Here is a 23,011-nt window from a genome sequence, read left to right as displayed (position 1 = left end):
CCTCTGCCTATGGGCCTCTCTTTTGTTCTTCTTCTTCTTCTTCTTCTTCTTCTTCTTCTTCTTCTTCTTCTTCTCCCTTCTCCCTTCTTCTTCTCCTTTCTCCCTTCTTCTTCCTCTTCCTCTACTACTACTTCTTCTTCTTCTTCTTCTTTCTCCCTTCTTCTTCTTCTTCTTCTCCTTTCTCCCTTCTTCTTCCTCTTCCTCTACTACTACTACTACTACTTCTTCTTCTTCTCCTTCTTCTCCTTTCTCCCTTCTTCTTCTTCTCCTCCTTTCTCCCTTCTTCTTCTTCTCCTTCTCCTTCTCCTTTCTCCCTTCTTCTTCCTCTTCCTCTACTTCTTCTTCTTCTTCTTCTCCTTTCTCCCTTCTTCTTCTTCTCCTTTCTCCCTTCTTCTTCCTCTTCCTCTACTACTACTTCTTCTCCTTCTTCTCCTTCTTCTCCTTTCTCCCTTCTTCTTCTCCTTTCTCCCTTCTCCCTTCTTCTTCTTCTCCTTCTCCTTCTTCTCCTTCTCCTTTCTCCCTTCTTCTTCCTCTTCCTCTACTTCTTCTTCTCCTTTCTCCCTTCTTCTTCTTCTTCTTCTCCTTTCTCCCTTCTTCTTCTTCTCCTTTCTCCCTTCTCCCTTCTTCTTCTTCTCCTTCTCCTTTCTCCCTTCTTCTTCCTCTTCCTCTACTACTACTACTACTTCTTCTTCTCCTTCTTCTCCTTCTTCTCCTTTCTCCCTTCTTCTTCTTCTCCTTCTTCTCCTTTCTCCCTTCTTCTTCCTCTTCCTCTTCTTCTTCTTCTTCTTCTTCTTCTTCTCCTTTCTCCCTTCTCCCTTCTTCTTCTTCTCCTTCTCCTCCTTCTCCTTTCTTCTTCCTCTTCCTCTACTACTACTACTACTTCTTCTTCTTCTTCTCCTTCTTCTCCTTTCTCCCTTCTTCTTCTTCTTCTTTGTTAGGGTCCTTTCTCTTCCCAGCATTCCCTGCTTCTTCCCAACCTCCATAGAGGCAGATCCTGACTTATGTCCCAGGGTAGATCTTTGTGCCCCTGCTTGGCTGACCCACACACGATATTTCTCTCCAATCAATCAGCTTCCAGCCTCCTCCTCCTCCTCCTTCACCCATCTGTCTAGCGATCCAAAAAGTGCCTGCTCAGTGCAGGCATGTGGGTGGGTGACAGTTCAGAAATAGGAAGCAGCTTTTTTAACCTCTGCGAGAGATTCTCTTTGGAAGTGGAAGGGCCGGGCGGAGAGCCCTGGAGGGAACCGGGCAGAAGGGAGTCCATACTATGGACGTACAAAATGGGGCAACACGTGTGGAGTTCTGTTCATTGTCCCAAGCAAAAGGGAGATTTTTCCCTTAGAGATGTAGCCTGCGGCCACTGATTCAATTTGGTTACAGTTTAGCTTCAAGCATTTGGATGTTTCTATTACCTGCATCCCAAAATAACCACCCATGATCAAAATATGCATGTATGCTGGGAAGTTAATCAGTTAGGGATGGACTGAGAAAGGGGGTGAGGCAAAACAGACCCAGCCATGCATCGTTCTCCTCCTCTTCCTCCCCTCTCCCATCTTCCTCCTCCTTTCCTTCTCCTCCTCCTCCTCCTCCTCTTTATCTTCTTCTTCTCATTCTCTTCCTCCTCTCCTTCCCCTCCTCCTCTTCTTCTCCTTCTCCTCCTCTTCCTCGTCCTCATCCTCTTCTTCCTCCTTTTTCACCTCCTTGGCACTGAATGTGGATACTAATATTGAGTACGGTTCAACCTCAATAGATCTCTGTTCCTTTAGGACAGTGTTTCTCAAACCTTGGCAACTTGAAGATGCATGGACTTCAACTCCCAGAATCCCCCAGCTTGGGGACTTGAGGTCCAAATATCATCCAGCTGCCAAGGCAGAGAAACACTGCTGTAGGCCATCAAACCACAGACCTCTTCTGCATGTTAATCCCCAAATTCCCCTCCATTTAAAAAGTTCTGAGGGGAAGAACTGGCAGAAGGTCAGGGAAAATTTGGGGGTGGCAAAACGGACCAGGTTGGGCTGAGTGACCGAAGAAGCAAGCGATGGAAGGGACCTCAGCTGTTCCAACACTTGCGGTGGCTTTTAATTTACACAAAGAGGAAGGAGTCCACTTATTTTTCCAAAGCACCAGAAAGCAAGACAAGAAACACTGGACAGAATCGAATCAAGGGGTGAAGCAACCTGGAATTAAGGAGAAATTTCCTGACAGTTAGAACAATTCATTAACAATTAAGTAGAAGAGCTTGACTCCAGAAGTTGTGGGTGTTTCAACACTGGGGACTGGACAGAATTGAATAGCCAGTCAGTGGTTTGAAATGGTGTTGGGTCTCCTGCTTGGGGAGGGGCTGGACCAGAAGATCGATGGATGGTTTATTTCTTCTCTTGAAGGGTTGCATGTCTGGACACGGGTTTTAGGAAGCTTGTCAGTTGGCAGATCAACAGCTTTTGATCTGCAAAAACAGCTGTGCACCCCCTGGATTCGAACCCTCCTCAAAGTGCCATTTTGGCATGAAAAAACTGCCCTTTATTCCAAGGCCACTGCCTATCAAAACAATGTTTCTTTTGACCTCCAAGTCTGCTGAGCTTCTTTTGATCTTTGCTGGAGCAGCTCCCGTAAGTTCTGTGGAATGATGATGATGATGATGATGATGATGATGATGATGATGATAATGATAATGATATAATAATAATTTATTAGACTTGTATGCCACACCTCTCCGAAAACTCGAGCCGGCTCACAACAGCAATAAAACAGTACAATACAAATCTAATGATTAAAACTATAACTAAAAACCCACTATCTTAAAAAAAATACTATACAGTTACAACCACACATAACTCTTAATGGTCAGAGAATAACAACAACAACAACAACAATAACAGAGTTGTAAGGGATCTTGGAGATCTTCTAGTCCAACTCCCTGCTTAGGCAGGAAACCCTACACCACTTCAGACAAATGGTTATCCAACATCTTCTTTAAAACTTCCAGTGTTGGGGCATTCACAACTTCTGGAGGCAACTTCTGTTCCACTGATCAACCATTCTGACTGTCAAGAAATTTCTCCTTAGTTCTAAGTTACTTCTCTCTTTGTTTAGTTTCCACCCGTTGCTTCTTGTTCTACCCTTAGGTGCTTTGGAGAATAGATTGACTCCTTCTTTGTGTCAACTCCTGAGATATTGGAAGGCTGCTATCGGGTCTCCCCTGGTCCTTCTTTTCATTAAACCAGACTTAAACCCAGTTCCTGCAACCGTTCTTCATATGTTTTAGCCTCCAGTCCCCTCATCCTCTTTGTGGCTCTTCTCTGCACTCTTTCTAGAGTCTCAACATCCTTTTTGCATCGTGGTGGCCAAAGCTGAATGCAGGATTCCAAGGCCTCCTAAGGTGGTTTAAATGTAAAGGAATTGATTGTGTGAAAGAACACGGACAGAGGGAAAGAAGGACAGAGGGATGGTCCACAGTGTGGGACACAGGAGCAGAATCCAGATTGCACACTCTGACCTACTTTGGGGCAGTGACAAATGAACTTGATCTGGGTCATTGCAAGCTATCTGGCAGTCCAGTGGTATCTGATCCTTCCCTTCCCACAGGTGCTGAGTCATGTTTCTTGCCTGAAGAGCAACAAACGGGGTCCTTGGGCAGCAAAGAGGAAGGAGGGGTGGGATGGGGTGGGGTGGGGTGGGAGGGAGCAATGCAGGAGATGTCAAGAAACTGCCAGCGGACCAGGCTGGAGCGAAGGAGGGAGGAGTCAAGTGACAGCCTAGCTTGGAGTCCTTGCACAGCCACGAGCTGCCTAAGATTGCCCTCCCCCAAGATCTATGAAGCCTTATCTGATAGGCTGAGGTGGCACAGCGGGTAGAGGGCAGTACTGCAGGTCACTAAAGCTGACTGCAGATTTGCAGGTCAGCGGTTCAAATGTCATCACCGGCTCAAGGTTGACTCAGCCTTCCATCCTTCCGAGGTGGGTCAAATGAGGACCCAGATTGTGGGGGCAAGAGGCTGGCTCTGTTCAAAAGTGCTGTTGCTAACAAGTTGTAAGCCGCCCTGAGTCTAAGGAGAAGGGCGGCATTCAAAAAATGGAATAAATCAAATAAACCAGCCCTTCCCCCCAAGAGTTCAGACAAAACCAGGGATGGGAGGCCAAAACTGCTTAGCCAAACTTCTCCCATGGACTAGGAAGGAGGGAAGGAGAAGGATTCTGCTCCTGGATGTGGAAGCTCCATTCCATATAAATACATCTCCCTTTTCAGCACAGATCTTTTTGTCACTTCTAAGCCCCTAAACATATCCTGAACTCAGTTTCAATTTTTTTTTTAAGGAACAGGCACTTGGTAAATTCATGAAATCCCAGGAGATGGCAATGCTCTTGTAGGAGACTTCCAGGATATGATGAGACCTTGAAAGCAACGGGTATTGGTGGGTCTTCTATGGCAGTGTTTCACAACCTTGGCCACTTGAAGATACCTGGACTTCAACTCCCAGAGCAAATGCTGGCTGGGGAATTCTGGGAGTTGAAGTCCAGATATCTTCAAGTGGCCAAGGTTGGGAAACACTGTTCTATGGGACGACTCACGCCTGGATAGGGAGTGCTGAAAGAGCCCTGGAGCCGAAGAAACTTCCAGAAAGAGGCAATGGTATATTGCAGTGTCTTTCCCAACCAAGGTAACAGCAGAAGGAAAACCAAGTTAACTCAGCCCCGTCAGGCTGCTGCGGACAGGAACGTGGAATTTAAGGCTAGTTGCAGTGTGAACGCTTTGTGGCAGGTTGCCATGTTTCATGCTGCATTAAGCATCTTTTGCAAGTCCAGTAAATGAGAGGCCCACTTTGGAGAGAGCACACACACACACACACACACACACACACACACACTGGAGTGTCATGCAGTTAAGAGAGGCTGAAGTGAGCAAACTATTTAAGGCTAATATTTCTGCATCAGAGATCTTTCATCTTTTGCAATGAAAGAAACTTCTGTAGCAGTGGGAGAACCAATGGTCATTTCATTTTCTGCCTGATTAGGCTAAAACATTTTTCCTTCTTTCTTTCTTTCCTTCTTTCCTTCCTTCCTTCCTTCTTTCCTATTTTCCCCCTTCTTTCCTTCCTCCTATTCCCTCCCTATTCTCCCTTTTCCTTCCTCCTTTCCTTCCTTCCTTCTATTCTCCCTTTACTTTACTTCCTCTTCTTCCCTCCCTCCATTCCCTCCCTCCTCATTTCTTTCTTTCCTTCCTTCCCTCCCTCCCTCCTTCTTTCCTTTCTCCCTCCCTCCCTTCCTGTGGTTTGCTCAGCTTCTTCCCTTCCATTTTCGATTTTATGAGGATGGTGTTTAAGAAAGGAGGTGCAGAGGAGTATTTATGCATTGTTTATTTTATAGTATTACATGGAGAGGCTTTGCAACTCTCCAGACTACTTGCTCTTGCAGGAACAAGCTAAACCAAGACATAATAGTAGCAGTAGTAGAAACAACAGCAGCAGCAGCAACAATAATAATTGTTATTTATTTTGTCAAACATGATAGAGTTTAAACATAAATATGAACATAGTAAATGGGTACCAAAAAAATGGAGCCAGTGGGATATGGATAGGAGGCACACTGGTGCACTTATGCACCCTCTTGGGAATGAGGTGAAGTCACCAGTAGACAGTTTAAGGTTAAAATTTTGGGGGTTTGGGGATGAAACCACAGAGTCAGGTAATGTATTCTAGGCATTATCTCCGGGACCGCCTTCTGCCGCACGAATCCCAGCAACCAATTAGGTCCCACAGAGTTGGCCTTCTCCGGGTCCCGTCAACTAAACAATGTCATTTGGCGGGACCCAGGGGAAGAGCCTTCTCTGTGGCGGCCCCGGCCCTCTGGAACTAACTCCCCCCCGAGATTAGAATAGCCCCCACCCTTCTTGCCTTTCGCAAGCTTCTTAAAACCCGCCTGTGTCGTCAGGCATGGGGGAATTAAGATATTCTTTCCCCCTAGGCTTCTACAATTTATGTATGGTACGTTTGTATGTATGATTGGTTTTAAAATAAGGGTTTTTAGCTTCTTTAGTACTGGATTGTCGCATGTTGTTTTTACCACTGTTGTTAGCCGCCCCGACTCTACGGAGAGGGGCGGCATACAAATCCAATAAAATGAAATGAAATGAAATGAAATTGACCGCTCTGTTGCTGAAGCCGTAATTTTTGCAAATCAAGGCACCTTTCTGCTCTTCCTCCGCCCCCCTTTAATTACTCCAGAGTGACCTCTTGATGGCACCCCAGTCCTAAGTGGCGCTGCGAGAGGGGCTCGTGTGTCAGATGGGTGTGGAGAGCAGTAAATCCCCCAGGGTCTAGTGGGGAACAAAAGGTGGCTTGTTTATGCAGTTGGAAATGTGGCATAAATTCTCCCGAAGGATTATCTGCTACCAGCCTCCAGTATATAAACACTTGCAGAGTGCGGGATTTCTGAGCTGGCATCCGTCCCCCCTCTTGCTCTTCCTCTAGCAGGCAGGAATAATGGGATTATAAATCAGATAGATTGGCCCTTCTGGTTAGAAAAAAACCCACCTTCCCGGCGTCTCCAATCGCAACTCACTTTCTCTTTATTTCTGTCACAGGTAAGTAAGCAAAAGTATAGATTTATCATTTGTTTACAATGTAAAATATTTCCTCTCGCCAGATTAGAAATACTTTAGCTGGGAAACAATGCTACCCACAGCAGCTATTTTCCAAAAGGGATTGGATTCATACCTCCTGCTAAGCTATGATCGCTTTCATCAAATTTTATCGACTAAGCCATAAGTAACTAGTTTCGCACGAAGCCTAGCCAAACCATACAGGCTGTGAGCCCCATATTGTAAGCCAAATGTATTCTTGATGGGAAAATATATTTTTGCCTGGTTCTGTGAACCTCTGTCTCCAACCCCTTCACCTTTCTTAAGATTGAGTTCTGCAGCTTGGACAGAAGGGCCTATTTTTGCATGTTGCAATTCTATGTTGCACATTAAAATTTTGGGTGTGAGTCAAGGTGCAAAGGAGCCAACCATGCACAGCCTATCGACTCTTGAGATATTTATGTCAACCCATCTATCCTGTAATGTGATCTTGGCTCCTTCCGAGAGGCACCAAATTCTAAGGATTCCTCAAGCTCTTGCAAGGCGGCCTTCGTTTTGTAGCACCTCTCAGTCCAAAAGAAGGTGAACGTGCTGGAAGAGGTTTTGCTTCTCATCCAAGAATAGTGGGGGGAAAAGACAATAACAATAATAACAGCAGAGTTGGAAGGGACCTTCTAGTCCATCCCCCTGCTTAGGCAGGAAACCCTACACTATTTCAGACAGGTGGTTATCCAACATCTGCTTAAAAAGGCCTTATAAAATGATATTACCCCTTCGCGTGATCTTGATTCTCTCCCTCTGTTGATGCAGCCTAGAACTGTGTTGGCCTTTTTGGCAGCTGCTGCACACGGTTGGCTCCTATTTAAATGGTTGTCCACTAGGACTCCAAGACCCCTCTCCCAGTTACTCCTGTTGAGCAATGCACCACATATACTGGACCTGTGCGTTTTGTTTTTCATGCCTAAATGTAGAACCTGACATTTTTCACCACTGAATTTCATTTTGTTAGATAGAGCCCATTGTTCACGTTTGTCAAGATCCTTCTGTATTTTGTGCCTGTCTTCTGGAGTGTTGGCTATTGCTGCAAATTTGATAGGTTCCCCATTTCTCCACCATTCAGTCACTGCATTTAGAGGTTATGGGGTCGTGATTTCTGACAGTCTCAAAAACAGTGTGGTCAGGCGGTAGGAAAAGCAAGTAGGATGCTTGGCTGCATAGCTAGAGGTATTACAAGCAGGAAGAGGGAGATTGTGATCCCGCTATATAGAACACTGGTGAGACCCCATTTGGAATAATACTGTGTTCAGTTCTGGAGACCTCACCTACAAAAAGAGATGGATAAAATTGAACGAGTCCAAAGACGGGCTACAAGAATGGAGGAAGGTCTTAAGCATAAAACGTATCAGGAAAGACTTCATGAACTCAATCTGTAGAGTCTGGAGGACAGAAGGGAAAAGGTGGATATGATCGAAACATTTAAATACGTTCAAGGGTTAAATAAGGTTTAGGAGGGGAGTGTTTTTAATAGGAAAGTGAACCCAAGAACAAGGGGACACAATCTGAAGTTAGTTGGGGAAAAGACCAGAAGCAACGTGAGGAAATATTATTTGACTGAAAGAGTAGTAGATGCTTGGAACAAACCTCCAGCAGACGTGGTTGCTAAATCCACAGGAACTGAATGTAAACATGCCTGGGATAAACATAGATCCATCCTAAGATAAAATACAGGAAATAGCATAAGGGCAGACTAGATGGACCTAGAGGTCTTTTTCTGCCGTCAGTCTTCTATGTTTCTATGTTTCTATGAAGCCTGGTGCGCAAAGGGAAACCTGTGGATCTGCTTCTCATCTTTCTTGGGAGGATGGAAGTGTCTTTCAGTAGTAGAACCAAGAGATTCTCCCCCTGCCTCTGGCCCCCCATGTACGCTGTGTGTCCTCCAGAAAAACCACACAGCTACCACGCAGGCCGGCGTCGCTTTCATTCTGACATCAAGTGAAAACCGACTTCTTTACCTGACCGGCTTTAGAGTTGAGAAACAGAGCCTCTTTATGCTCAGCCTCCCTTGCTTTCCTTTCCCCCATGCTTCAGATTTGCTGGTGCTTTTTATTCTTGTTACGCCTCCCCTGATGGGGAGAAGATGGGGATTTAAGTGAAAGACAAAACAGCTTCTCCAAACAGCCGGCTCTGGAAGGGCAAAAGGGCGACATGTTTTTTTGCAAGAGTTCTTTCTCTGGGAAAAACATTTCCCCCCAGAAGCTCTGCTCAAAACACGGAACCTTTTATCCCAACGCTCTCTGGGAACCGCTTTTTATTTCTGTTTTATTTTTGCTGGCATGCTAGTTTGTGTCTGTCCATGTCCTTACTAAAATGACTTTTAATTCATCCAATTTCTCCTTTTTAAAAAAAGAAAAGGGAGGGATTGTTTCTTTAACCAGCACGGTTGCATAATTAAATGCAGCCTGCCTCATGGGAATTCCACTTTAAGTCATTTTTCCTCATTTTCTTCCCTGCAGTTTCCAGCACTTAGCAAAGAGCCCGGTTTTCTTTGGGGGGGGGGTTGTACTCGGGTGATTTGAATGATGGGAAAGTGGAGTGTTTACAAAAGTGCTTCCACTTCCAGGGCAAACTCTTCCCCTTCCCCCATCTGTGAATTGAGGGGGGGCACCTGCCTCCAACCCCATCCTCAACCTTCCTTCCTTCCTGCAGGTGCATCTCAATCCTTTCAGAAACAGCCTCCACCTCAAGTTTGTCTTAGAGTTGTGTTTTTATTTATTTGTTTGTTTGTTTGTTTATTTGTTTATTTATTTACTTTGTCCAATACAAATTGAAAGTTAAAGAGAATAAAAACCTGTAGTAGTAAATATCAGGGAAAGGATAGAAGAAAAGATATGAGAATAGAATATGTCAATGAAGAGTAGAGAAAAAGATATATGAATGGAAGAAAAGATATATAAGATATAGGAGAGACAATTGGACAGGGGACGGAAGGCACACTAGTGCACTTATGCTCGCCCCTTACTGACCTCTAAGGAACCTGGAGAGGTCAACCATGGACAGTCTAAGGGTAAAGTGTTGGGGGTTGACACCACGGAGTCCGGTAATGAGTTCCATGCTTTGACGACTCGATTGCTAAAGTCGTATTATTCACAGTCAAGTTTGGAGCGATTGATATTAAGTTTGAAGCTGTTGCGTGCTCTTGTGTTATTGCAGTTGAAGCTGAAGTAGTCGTAGTGTTGTGGCACAGCCAGCTCCTCTGGTGACAGATTTTGAGCCGGGTCCATAGGAGCATTGGAGACCTGTGTGGCTCTCGGAGGGTCCAGACAGTGAGGGGGAAGGAGGGATGGCTTCAGAAGGTGCTGGAGAGGTAGAGGGGGAGGCCCCTGCAGTGCCTGTGGAACCCCCTCATCTGGGTCAGGTGAGGAGGGGGGAATTAATGACCCCACCCTCAATGTGTGAGTGCAAAGGATGAGGGGGAGACAGGAGCAGCTGCACAGATGCAGAAGAAGATCTTAAACCACAGCTGGGGGTGATTAGGGAATGCTGCAGCAGGTTTAAAGGGGAGGGTTTTTGGGGAGAGCTCTTTGCAGGAGTTATCGTTCGTGGTTTAACAGAGACAAAGAAACAGATCTGGAGTTTCGTCTCTAAACCAACATCTTGCATCCTCAGGAAAAAAAACCCAGCTTTTGAACAATTGTGTTCTGAAAGACTGTAGCTCTTGAAACAAAGAGTGAGTCCCTCTGCTGCAGCCCAGTTTGGGGGTCTTCTTTACAATCTTTGGGGGGGGTTGAGACATTTGTTACATTTTGGTCATAAACAGACATTCTTCTGCCATCATTGTGGCTCTTAGCCAATTTGTAAAGCAATATTTTTTTTTGTTTCGAAAACCTCCAGGCAACACCCAATTCAAGGTGTTGGTTATTACTTTTAAAGCCTTAAATGGCTCAGGGCCAGACGTTTTACAGGACCACCTCCTCCCTCACACCTCACTGCGGCCAATAAGCACCCAGAGTCGGCTTTCTCCAGGTCTCGTCCGCCAAACAATGCCAGTTGGCCGGACCTTGGGGAAGAGCCTTCTCTGTGGTGGCCCCACTCCTGTGGAATCAAATGCCCCCAGAGATTCACACTATCTCCTCCCTACCATTCTTCTGGAAAGCCGTGAAGACCTGGCTTGTCTGGCAGGCCTGGAATTAGGATTGACTGCTGTGCGCGTATGGTTCTTTTTAGGATATGGTTTTATTGTTTTCTTATATTACTGATTTTATTGTTTTGTGGTTTTATTAGTTGTGTTTTAGATAAGTGTGTGTTTTACCTACTCTCGGTCTTTGTTGCTTGTATATGGCTTGATGTCATGCCCTTTGTTAAAAGGGCGTTATAAATAAACATTTATTATTATAATTATATTATTATTATTATGTCAATACAACACAGCAAACGAGATCACTATGCTGGATTTCGTATTTCATCACCAGTCGGGCGCTTCCCAAGCACCTAAGACTGCGTGGATGTAGCAGCGAATTATGTTTGCCGATCCCAGTAAAGCGGCCTTTTGCAATTGACAGATGGAGATTTTGTCAATTCTGATGGTTTTCAAATGTCCGCTGAGATCCTTTGGCCCTGCGCCCAGCGTGCCAAGTACCACTGGGACCACTTTCACGGGCTTATGCCAGAGTCGTTGCAGCTCGATTTTTAGATCTTCGTATTTCACTAATTCCTCTAGCTGCTTCTCCTCAATTCTTCTGTCTCCTGGGATTGCGATGTCGATGATCCATACTTTTCCTCCACAATCACAATGTCTGGTGTGTTATGCTTCAGAATTCGGTCAGTCTGAAGTCGGACGTCCCACAGTAGTTTTGCTTGCTCATTTTCTACCATTTTTTCAGGCTTATGATCCCACCAGTTTTTCCCACTGGTAAATGGTAGTTCTGGCACAAGTTCCAGTGGATCATCTGTGCCACAGCATCATGTCTATGCATTATTATTATTATTATTATTATTATTATTATTATTATTATTATTATTATTTGCAGTAGTAGTAGTAGTATTGTTGTTGTTGTTGTTGTTCTATATTTCAATTGCATTTTTTAACTGTTGTATTTATCCCATTGGTTAGCCGCTCTGAGTCCGCTTTGGAATAAGTGGGATATAAATGCAGTACATAAATACATAAATAAGCAAACCCTCCAAATTCCAGGCTCTGGGCAGCCAGGGGGGCTCTGCATTTAAAGACCTGGGGAGCGGCTGGTGTCTCCCAGAAGCGTCGTCATCATCTCGGGTTCTCCTTAACTCTCTGCTTCCCCACCTGGTTCGAGCACGTCAGCATGCTGGTGATCCTCCTGAACTGCGTCACTCTCGGCATGTTCCAACCATGTCAGGACATCAGGTGCCAAACCGAAAGGTGCACAATCTTGGAGGTAAGAGAGACACCTTCGCTTTGTTCCCCTGGGCTTGGACCTCGGCAGGGAAGGGCTGCAAAAATGTTTACTACCATGCTGTGGGTGTGGCTTATTTTGTGGGTGGGGCTTTCCAGCCATGTGACCAGGTGGGAGTGGCTTGACGATCATGTGCGGGGGGCGTTGGCTTAAAGGTCACGTGACTGACTTAAAGGTGGCCAACTTGACGTCACTCACGTCAAGGGTTCGGGGTAGGGGTAGGGCAGGGGTAGGCAAAGTGGGCTCTTCTGTGACATGTGGACCTCAACTCCCAGAATCCCTGAGCTAGCATGATTGACTCAGGAATTCTGGGAGTTGGAGTCCACAAGTCATAAAAGAGCCCACGTTGCCTATCCCTGGGTTAGGGTGCCTGGCCTCCCCTCGCCTCAGAGAAAGACCATTTCCCTTACTGAACATCTAAAATATACTATTTAATTCTATGTACACTGTTCAAAAAAATAAAGGGAACACTTGAACAACACAATGCAACTCCAAGTAAATCAAACTTCTGTGAAAACAAAGGAAGCAACACTGATGGACAATCGATTTCACCTGCTGCTGTGCACACTCAACTTTGGACAGAACAAAGGATTCAAGGAGAATATTTCATTCATTCTGATCTTGGATGTGTTTTTTGAATGTTCCCTTTGTTTTTTTGAGCAGTGTATATAAACTGTCTGTGTATGTACACACACACATACACAGCTCTTCTAAAATGATACACATTCAACATCATTTACTGTGATAGGAAAAACAGAGCCCAGAAGGGAAAAAAAGAAAAAAACCAAACTGTTTCTACTGGTTCTGTGTACCTGGCCATACCTGTAGGACCCCATTGCTGGACCTCAGCCTCTTATGAAGTTTGTGGCTTGGTCTGCAGCTCCTTGGGGCAATTTCTCCCATGTCTTGAGAAGTGTGTCCGGGGAAGCGTCCATCGAGGTCCAAGACCCTCTCAGGGGTAAAAATGGAAGGTGGGGTTTTGGGCAAAGGGACTCACGACCCCCCTTCTCTCCATGCTGTGGGGTTCTTGTTTTAAATCCAGGCATTTGACCACTTCATCTTCGCCTTCTTCGCGGTGGAGATGCTCATCAAGATGGTCGCCCTGGGGATCTTTGGCCACAAGTGTTACCTCGGAGACACCTGGAACCGCCTCGACTTCTTCATTGTCATCGCTGGGTCAGTAGACTGGACGCTTCTTGCGGGGTCCCTGGTTGTTTCATTGAAGACCTCTCATGACCCAGCTTAGTAACATCATCAGTGCTGGAGTGGGGAGTGGGGTTTCTGGGGAGGAGGAGGAGGAAGAGGAAGAGGAAGAGGAGGAGAAGAGGAGGAGAAGGAGGAAGAGGAGGAAGAGGAGGAAGAGGAGGAGGAAGAGGAGGAGGAGAAGGAGGAGGACTGTGTAGCCCTTGATGTTCTCTGACCTGGGTTGTTTTCTTGTAAACATTTCATTACTCAATTAAATAACACCATCAGTGGTATGAAAAACAGTCCTTGTTTGATTGATGGTGCTGGAGGCCCAATTTTTAAAAAAATCTTTATTAGTTATTTACATATAAAAAACAAACAAGCAAAATACTCAAATACAAACACAGGTAAAACAGAGAGGGGGGGAGAAAGAAAAAGAAAAGAATTAAAGGCAAACAGAGATGAAAAAGGAGAAAAGAAAGAAAGAAAGGAAAGAAGAAGAAGAAGAGGAGGAGAAAGAAATAGAGTCAACTAATCCGTTGACCATCATCATTACCAGAATCAGTATCTCTGTTTTCATCAGATTTGATGGACATGCTGTGGACAGGGAGGGGAGGGATGATTCCAGATTCCTTTTAGCCTCTTAAGGGGTTTTTTTTTCTGAAAGAAAGCAAGATCTGCCCAATGTAAACTGCTCAAAAAAAAATAAAGGGAACACTTGAGCAACACAATATAACTCCAAGTCAATCAAACTTCTGTGAAATCAAACTGTCCACTTAGCAAGCAACGCTGATGGACAATCAATTTCATTTTGTTATCAGCACATTCAGCTTTGTACAGAACAAAGTGCTATTCCGTGAGAATATTTCCTTCCTTCAGATCTGGGATGTCGTCCTTTGAGGGCTCCCTTTGGTTTTTTTGAGCAGTATAGTCACCTGTTTTTGCATTCCCAAAAGTTGACAAAGAAATATTGCAGATATAAGAAACCTGGTTACGGTCTGACTTCTTCAGCCTGTGTTTCTGCCAACAGAGGGGCCGATCCTGTCCTCTCCCTCACTTCTCGTGTTTCCTTCCCTCCTCCCCCTCCCTCTCTCTCCCAGCATGATGGAATATTCCCTGGATGGACACAACGTCAGCCTTTCAGCCATTCGGACTGTGCGGGTTCTCAGGCCCTTACGAGCCATTAACAGGGTGCCAAGTAAGTCAGACCCCTTTGGGGTGGGTGGGGTTTATTGTGGGGAGATTGCATGGGGAGAATCGGGCCCTGCAGCCCATTTCTTGGGTATTGTGGGTGAGGGGGGTCTGACTGCCAGAGCTGCATCTTGCAAAAGTCCTGTGAATTCCTGCCAGTCAATCCTCCAAATTCCAGGCCCATCTTAGCTCCAGGAAAAAGAGTATACTGATGTGAATGCTTTCATTTCATTCATAACACTCCCTCACACCCCAAAGAAAAACTCAAGGCAACCTAAGAGCCGGTGATCAGCAGAAGTAGCTTGTAGGACTGCACTCTAACCACTGCGCCACCCTGGAAGGAAGGAAAGAGGGAGAGAGGGAGGGAGGGAAGGAAGGATGTCAGGAAGGAAGGAAGGAAGGATGGAAGGAAGGATGGAAGGAAGGATGGAAGGAAGGAAGGAAGGAAGGAAGGATGGAAGGAAGGAAGGAAGGATGGAAGGAAGGAAGGAAGGATGGAAGGAAGGAAGGATGGAAGGAAGGAAGGATGGAAGGAAGGAAGGATGGAAGGAAGGAAGAATGGAAGGAAGGAAGGAAGGAAGGAAGGAAGGAAGGAAGGAAGGAAGGAAGGAAGGAAGGCTGAGTCAACCTTGAGCCTACTGAGATTCGATCTGCCAAACTGCTGGCAGCCGGGGATGGGCAGGAGTAGCTTGCAGTCCTGCACTCTAACCACTGCACCACCAAAATATTGGAAAGGGGTCTCTAGTTGCCTAGTTCTGCATGATCTGGAATCCACCGGGTTCCGGTCAAATGGTTCCTTAGTCCTCAATGTGGTTGCCTGTGGGATGCATTTTGGCCTTCGGGGTCCCTTCCGCCCCCCTCCCCGATTCCTGAAGGCTGAATTTCAGGTTCTGCGTAAGACGCATCCTGGTGTCCTTCAAACCAGCCCCGAGTTTGCCTGCTTGGAGAGGTTCAAGTGAGCGTTAAGCCCCTTCCAGCTGTTTTTCTCTCCAATCCAATTTGGAAGCTAAGCCAAGCCGGCGAATTCATTTCCTGGTTGTGCCCACTTGGCTCTGAGTGATTCTCAGCTGATATGCTAATACAACCACCGGCCCCTTGATTGCTTTTCATCCGAAATCCTATTTAGCTGAGAGCTGATGTAACCAAAGAAGAAGAAGAAGAGGAACGTGGGAGACTTTGGATTACTGGAATAAAATGTGGGGCTACAGAATGGGGCTGGAACTGGAGGTATGCAGACACCCTATTCTAAGGCATCAAAAGCAGGAACCCTCTTTTCCATCTTAAATGGAGTTTATTCGGGGCATTTGTTTGCCAAGCCCAGGTAATTTGCCTGGTTTCATTTTTCTCCCAGTTAGCAAAAGGGAGAGAAAAACTTATTCAAACCACCCAAGAGAACATTAGTACTAATATTCACATTAGCATCAGTGTTATTAGCATCGTGTTTATGCAAATCCTTGGTGTGCTTCATTATTTAGCAGAAGCCTGAAGCTCAGTTTAGTATTCTGAACCAGAGAAGCCCCTCCCTCCCTCCCTTCCTCCCTCCCTTCCTCCCTTCCTTCCTTCCTCCCTGCCTTCCTTCCTTCCTTCCTTCCTGCCTGCCTGCCTGCCTGCCTCCCTCCCTTCCTGCCTCCCTCCCTCCCTTCCTTCCTTCCCTCCCTCCTTCCTTCCTTCCTTCCTCCCTCCCTCCCTTCCTTCCTCTTCCTTCCTTCCTTCCTTCCTCTTCCTTCCTTCCTGCCTCCCTCCCTCCCTTCCTTCCTGCCTGCCTTCCTGCCTGCCTGCCTGCCTGCCTTCCTCTTCCTTCCTGCCTGCCTTCCTTCCTTCCTTCCTTCCCTCCTTCCTTCCCTCCTTCCTTCCTTCCTTCCTGCCTGCCTGCCTGCCTCCCTCCCTTCCTCTTCCTTCCTTCCTTCCTTCCTTCCTTCCTTCCTTCCTTCCTTCCTTCCTTCCTGATATCTTCAAGGATGCAGTTTAGGGTTAAGTCGGTTGGGAAGATCCCGGGTTCAACCCAGCCCAACAGTTTCCGTTCACGAAAAAGTCATTTCCAGATCCTGTTTGATGTGAGACTTAGCTCCTCAGCAAGGATCAGCCGGCCACGGAGCAGATCGACAGCCGTCGGACGGTGGGGATATAATGAATCTTAGATAGCATCGGTTATCCGCGTAATCCTTTCTGATCCTCCAATTCACCGCAAAGCCTTAACATTTGCTGAGGTTCCTGAAGCTTTTTTTCATATAAATTGGATTCTGCCTGTGGCAGCAGGTACCCGGCCTCCTTCCCACCCATCTGACGTGTCTGATGACAGCTGAAGGGGGCCTACAGCTTGCCCCCACCCCACCCCCAACGAGAGACAGGCTGGAAGATGCCTCTGGACCACTTGGCTGATACCCCAAACCATAGTGTCCCAATTTGGCCAAAGCCCCCTCTCCCCCTGACACCCCCTTTCTGCTCTCTCTCCCCGCAGGTATGCGTATTCTGGTCACTCTGCTCCTGGACACTCTGCCTATGTTAGGCAACGTCCTCCTCTTGTGTTTCTTCGTCTTTTTCATCTTCGGCATCGTGGGTGTCCAGCTCTGGGCAGGGCTGCTGAGGAACAGGTGCTTCCTGGATTCCCACTTTCAAAGGTAAGTTTTCCAAAGTTGACCCTTCCCCTTCCTCTTCTCCGCCGGTCGCTCCACAGTTGCTAGACGCGGGCAGCCGATTCTGTCCGTCACCAAGCAACAGGAAAGAGTTGCAGTGGTCCCTCTACCTAAGAAGGCCTCTACTTACTAGATAGGAACTGGGGTTCAAGATTTATTTGCCTCTTCTCAAGAACCATTTTCCACTTACAAACCCCATTTTCCACTTACAAACCCCAGCCTCCAAAACTGTAACCGGAAAAGGTGGGGAGAAGCCTCTGTGGGGCCTCTCTGGGAATCTCCTGGGAGGAAACAGGACCAGAAAAGGCAGGGAGAAGCCTCCGTGGGGCCTCTCTAGGAATCTCCTGGGAGGAAACAGGGCCTCCACTCTCCCTGTGGTTTCCCCAATCGCACACGATTTGCTTTTACATGGATTCCTATGGGGAAAATGGCTTCTTCTTACAAACCTTTCTACTTAAGAACCTGGTCACGGAACGAATGAAGGTCATCAGTAGAGGGACCACTAGACTTTAACATAGTCTTGGCTTTTTGCTGATAAAGGAGGAGGAGGAGGAGGAGGAGGAGGAGAGAAGGCTTTGGGATTTTTCTGCCTGAGCTTGTAAGATAAGTCGAGGTGGGGCTTCGAACCCAATTCTTCTTCCCATGGAGATGATGAGGAGGGGGCCGAGGGAGGCCTCAAGACCCTCTGCCTTATCGTGCTCTTCTCCAAGATTGTGAGCCTCAGAGACGCCCCCGGAAAAGGAGACGTGGGCTTGGCTGGCTGACAAGAGCCATTTGGGGTCCTTGTCTGTTGACCTTAGTGGGAATGACATTTTCCAGCCCTGCTGAGTCACCCTGAGAGTGATGCAGATTCGGAATAGAGCTGGAAGGGGCCTTAGAGGTCTTCTAGCGCATCCTCCCTGCCCTATAACGTTTCAGATAAATGTGTGTTGGGAGTGGTCTCTAGCATTATGTGGCCTTTGTTCTATGTGTATACTGTGTATTCTTGGCCAACAAAGAATTCCATTCCATTCCATTCTATATTCTATTCTAATTCTATTCTATTCCATTCCATTCTATATTCTATTCTATTCTATTCCATTCTATATTCTATTCTATTCTATTCCATTCTATATTCTATTCTATTCTATTCCATTCCATTCTATATTCTATTCTATTCTATTCCATTCCATTCTATATCCTATCCTATCCTATTCTTTCTCTTCTGCAGTCTCCAGGTATTGCAATGCCTCCCCTGCAGAGACTTTTTTCTATTTTTATTATGATCATTACTGATATGTACCTGGTTCAGGTAAGCGTGAGCTGTGCCCTGGTTTCTCCTCCCTTCCCTCCATCACCCCCTGGAATTTTCCCCATTTGACTGAACTCTTGTTTTCTTTCCTATCTCCATCAGGTTTTAGGCACCGAAATATCACCTGCCTCTTAACCACCTCTTGCTTTGTTTCCCCCCCCCCCTCCTTCTCAAGGACACACAACCTAACTTTCCTGCATAGGTACTACCGGCCGGAGGAGGGCGAGGAGAACCCGTTCATCTGCTCCTCCCTCCGGGACAACGGCATGCAGAAGTGCTCCAGCATCCCCAGCCGCAAGGAGTACAAGGTGGACTGCACGCTGACCCTGGACGCTTACAACCCGCCATTGGACTCGCCGGACTTGGGCGCCCGCAACGCCTGCGTCAACTGGAACCAGTATTACAACGTTTGCAGGACGGGGGACTTAAACCCGCACAATGGAGCTATTAATTTTGATAACATTGGCTATGCTTGGATAGCTATTTTTCAGGTAAGGAGGAATTCTTTTCCCCGGAGTGCGACAGGGAGTTTGTGGCGACTGGCTGCCGGGATGCGGAATTATCCTCCAGGACGCTGCAGGACAAGACCCTTCCTCTAACTTTCCTGGGAGGGCCAGCAAAACCACTCGGGTTCTTGTTTTATTGTTGCAAATGGACAAGAGCCCAGTGCAAGTGGCAACATTACCCAAGAAACTGAAATAATATGATGAGAAGGGTTTTCTCGTAGAGGTTTCCTGTCACCAGGGCTTGGTCGTTTTTTTGAAAGACATTTCGTGACCCAACTAGATAATATCATCAGTGCTGAAAGGGAATTGGGTTTGTGGAGAGGAGGAGGGGAGGAAGAGGAGCAGGAGATGGAGCAGAGGAAGATTGTGGGGTCCCTGGTGCTCTCTGAGCTTGGCTGTTTTATTTTATTTTATTTTATTTATTTGATTTTTATGCCACCCTTCTCCTTAGACTCAGGGCGGCTTACAACATGTCAGCAATAGCCCTTTTTTTAAACAGAGCCAGCCTATTGCCCCCACAGTCCGGGTCCTCATTTGACCCACCTCGGAAGGATGGAAGGCTGAGTCAACCCTGAGCCAGTGATGAGATTTGAACCGCTGACCTTCAGATCTACAGTCAGCTTCAGTGGCCTGCAGTACAGCACTCTACCTGCTGCGCCACCCCGGCTCTCTTGTGGTTTTCTTGTGGACATCTCACGACCAATCTAGGGAACGAATACCTGCAAAAAAGTAGCCAAGCTGAGAGACCACCAAGGAACCCAAAGCAGGGAGGCAAAGGTTGAACTGCGGCCTTTGAAAAGCTGCTGCTCACCTTGAGCCGGACACAGGCAGGGGAGGGAATCCCGGGGGGGGGGGGGGTTCAGCCCACATCACCCTAAAATGAAATACAGGAAATAGTATAAGGGCAGGCGGCATGGACCACGAGGTCTTTTTCTGCCGTCGATCTTCTATATTTCTATGTTTCTTTTGCCCTCCTCCAAATCACACGTGGTTGTTGTGCATTTATGGTCTAATGGGCTCTCGGCCACGATTCATTATAAAAGCAACTCTGGGTACAAAGGATGAGAAGCAATTATCTTCCGGAGCGAAAGAGAGAGGACAGGACCTAAATGATGAGTGAAATGTTTCAGGCCCCTCCGAGAAGCTCCAGAATTGGCGGGGAGGCGGCTTATTGCTGACCCCCTCCGCGAGGTGCGTTGCCCACCTCATTATATGACGATGTCAGTTGTTGGCAGGAGTAAATGAAGAGGTAAATGGAGCGTTCAGCCCAGGCTGCTGCCGTCGCACTCTGGAGAACTCTCCCAGTTGGAACCGCAGTCTAAACACTGCAGGATTCTTGCCCCGTGGGAATAAGCCTCGTCTTCCCCCTTCCGATGGGGATGGAGGGGGGGTGCCCCGCAAAGCAGCCAGAGAGTTTATGCTCTGCACAACTCTCAGGGGCCTCTGCAGAACACACCTGGATGGCTCCAAGGAAGCTGTTAGTTGGACTTTACAATGAGGTTCAGTGTTTTGCTTAAGTCGCTAGGATTCCTTTTTTGCAATGAGTCCTAAGCCTCCTGGGCAGAGATGATGATGATGATGATGATGATGATGATTAATAATAATAATAATAATAATAATAATAATAATAACAACAACAACAACAACAACAACACAGTTGGAAGGGCCCTTGGAGGTCTTCTAGTCCAACCCCCTGCTTAGACAGCCAACCCTACACTACTTCAGACAGATGGTCATCCAACATCTGCTTTAAAACTTCTAGTCTTGGGGCATTCACAACTTCTTGAGGTGAGCTGTTCCACACTTGGAATTCAGTTTTGGTCACCACGATCCCAAAAGGATGTTGAGACTCTAGAACAAGTGCAGAGAAGAGCGACAAAGATGATGAGGGGACTGGAGGCTAAAACATATGAAGAACAGTTGCAGGAACTGGGTTTATGTCTAGTTGAATGAAAGGAAGGACCAGGGGAGACAGGATAGCAGCCTTCCAATATCTCAGGGGTTGCCACAAAGAAAAAGGAGTCAACCTATTCTCCAAAGCACCTGAGGGTAGAACAAGAAGCGATGGGTGGAAACTAAACCAGGAGAGAAGCAACTTAGAACTAAGGAGAAATTTCCTTACAGCCAGAACAGTTGATCCATGGAACAGAAGTTGCCTCCAGAAGTGGTGAATGCTCCAACAGTGGAAGTTTTTCAGCCGAGGTTGGATGACCATCTGTCTGAAGTAGTGTAGGGTTTCCTGCCTAAGCAGGGGGTTGGACTAGAAGACCTCCAAGGTCCCTTCCAACTCTGTTGTTAATATTCTCGTTGTTGTTGTCATCATCATCATCATCATCATCATCATCATCATCATCATCATCAAAGAATAGCCACAGAGAGCTCCCATGTGACTGTTGAGCCATCTGCTGCCAGCCAGGCCTTGGAGACCCTCTCTCCAGGGGAATGGAGGGTCTCCCGCTTACCAATTGCGCCAAACCCTTTGAGTGTTCCCACCAGATCTGGCTGCCCCGCTAACCCAGGGAAAGATTGTCGAGGGCTATTCGTCCCGTTCTCGGTTGAAGAAAACTCTTTCCAAGTTCTTCTCTTCTGACCCCCAATCTGTGGGGCCGGCTTGCTGGATTGTGGTGCTCGCCCACCACAACCCCATGAATTCCATTTCTCTGCCCGCCACAGCGCAGCAAATGCCGAGGCTAATTAGCATGATAAATCAAGCCTCATGAATATGTAATGAAGCACAATTTATTTTCCATTACTGCAATTGCAGTTGATCAATGTTTTTGGGGCTGTGAAGTTTCTGGGCAAATCATCGCTCAGGCTCAAACCGGAGAGTTCCCTGCTCCACCAGTTTTCATCAAGGAAGCCAAAATTTTGGTCGCGGCTGTTAGGAAAGTCATGGCAGTCATAGCACACAACAACACACACACCCCTGACCCCTGTTCCTTTTCTTGGGATTTTTGGACAGGCCAAGGGATGGAGCAGTATGGTTCTCTGCAGCTTCATTCCAGTGTTGGGGGGATGATGGTTCATTGCAAGAAAATTCAAGGAAGGAAGGAAGAGAGGGAGGAAAGGAGGGAGGGAGAGAGAGAGGGAGGAAGGAAGGAAGGAAGAGAGGGAGGAAAGGAGGGAGGGAGAGAGAGAGGGAGGAAGGAAGGGAGGGAGGAAATGAGAATGAGAGGCAAGGAGGGAGGATGGATGGACGGAAGGAAGGAAGGAAACGAGAATGAGAGGCAGGGAGGGAGGATGGATGGATGGAGGGAGGGAGGGAGGAAGGAAGGAAATGAGAATGAGAGGCAGGGAGGGAGGGAGGGAGGGAGGGAGGAAGGAAATGAGAATGAGAGGCAGGGAGGGAGGGAGGGAGGGAGGGAGGGAAGGAAGGAAATGAGAATGAGAGGCAGGGAGGAAGGGAGGACGGAGGAAGGAAGGGAGGGAGGGAGGAGGGAGGGAGGGAGGGAGGAGGAAGGAAGGAAGGAAGGAAGGAAGAGATTTGCCTTTTGAAAAATGGTGTCCTGATCTAGAACTAGAAAATTAAATATATTTCAGAGAGTAAAATAATAAGCCTTGAACAGATAGAAGAGAATAATTCTTCCAATGGGAATTCTTTCACGTCGCTCTTCTCTGCACTCTTTCTAGAGTCCCAACACCCTTTTTGTGTTATGGCAACCAAAACTGAATGCCAGATTCCGAGTGAGGCCTTACCCAGGCCTTATAGAGTGGCATTAACCCTTCGCGTGATCTTAATCCCATCCCTGTGTTATCTCCTGGGGTCCTCGGCTGGTTCAGAGCTCCTGGAGAGAAGCTGCCACCTGTTTCTGCAGCTGTTCCAGCCGAGTGACGAGAAACCCATCCTGGGAAGACGAGGGATGGTGACAGAAGGGAATCCCTGGCATGGGACCAAGGTGTGCCGGCACTGCCTCGGTTTCCCTTACAAGATGCCTCCCAGCTCTGGATTCCCAGCACAGCTCTGCAGAGGAGGGGGGGGGAGCCCCCACAACTTTAAGCTTCATAAATAAGGTCCTTGAGTGCGTAGAAATGGCAAAAATGACTTTGGAACTACAGGAAAAAGATAAATCGGAATTTTACAAAATATGGGAAAGTTGGTACAAATGGCTCAAACAGGAAAAATACATTAAAAAAACCTAACGGAAAAGTAATACTAAACACTTCTTCCTTTCTTACCCAAACATAATGAAAATATAGAAA

At 46.9% G+C, this 23,011-nt stretch overlaps 1 protein-coding gene across 1 annotated transcript in view; it reads left to right on the top strand.

Annotated features, from left to right (window-relative positions):
* CACNA1H (calcium voltage-gated channel subunit alpha1 H) overlaps positions 1-23,011 on the top strand; it is a 151,018-nt gene that overhangs the window by 67,676 nt on the left and 60,331 nt on the right. Inside the window, 5 exon segments of the mRNA XM_070761469.1 lie at positions 11,876-11,987; positions 13,048-13,181; positions 14,291-14,388; positions 16,840-16,999; positions 18,481-18,796. Coding sequence (XP_070617570.1) covers positions 11,876-11,987; positions 13,048-13,181; positions 14,291-14,388; positions 16,840-16,999; positions 18,481-18,796 — 820 coding nt within the window.

The sequence above is a fragment of the Erythrolamprus reginae genome, chromosome 9 (genome assembly GCF_031021105.1).
Source record: "Erythrolamprus reginae isolate rEryReg1 chromosome 9, rEryReg1.hap1, whole genome shotgun sequence".
NCBI lineage: Eukaryota > Metazoa > Chordata > Lepidosauria > Squamata > Dipsadidae > Erythrolamprus > Erythrolamprus reginae.
This window is presented reverse-complemented; position numbering and strand designations above follow the sequence as displayed.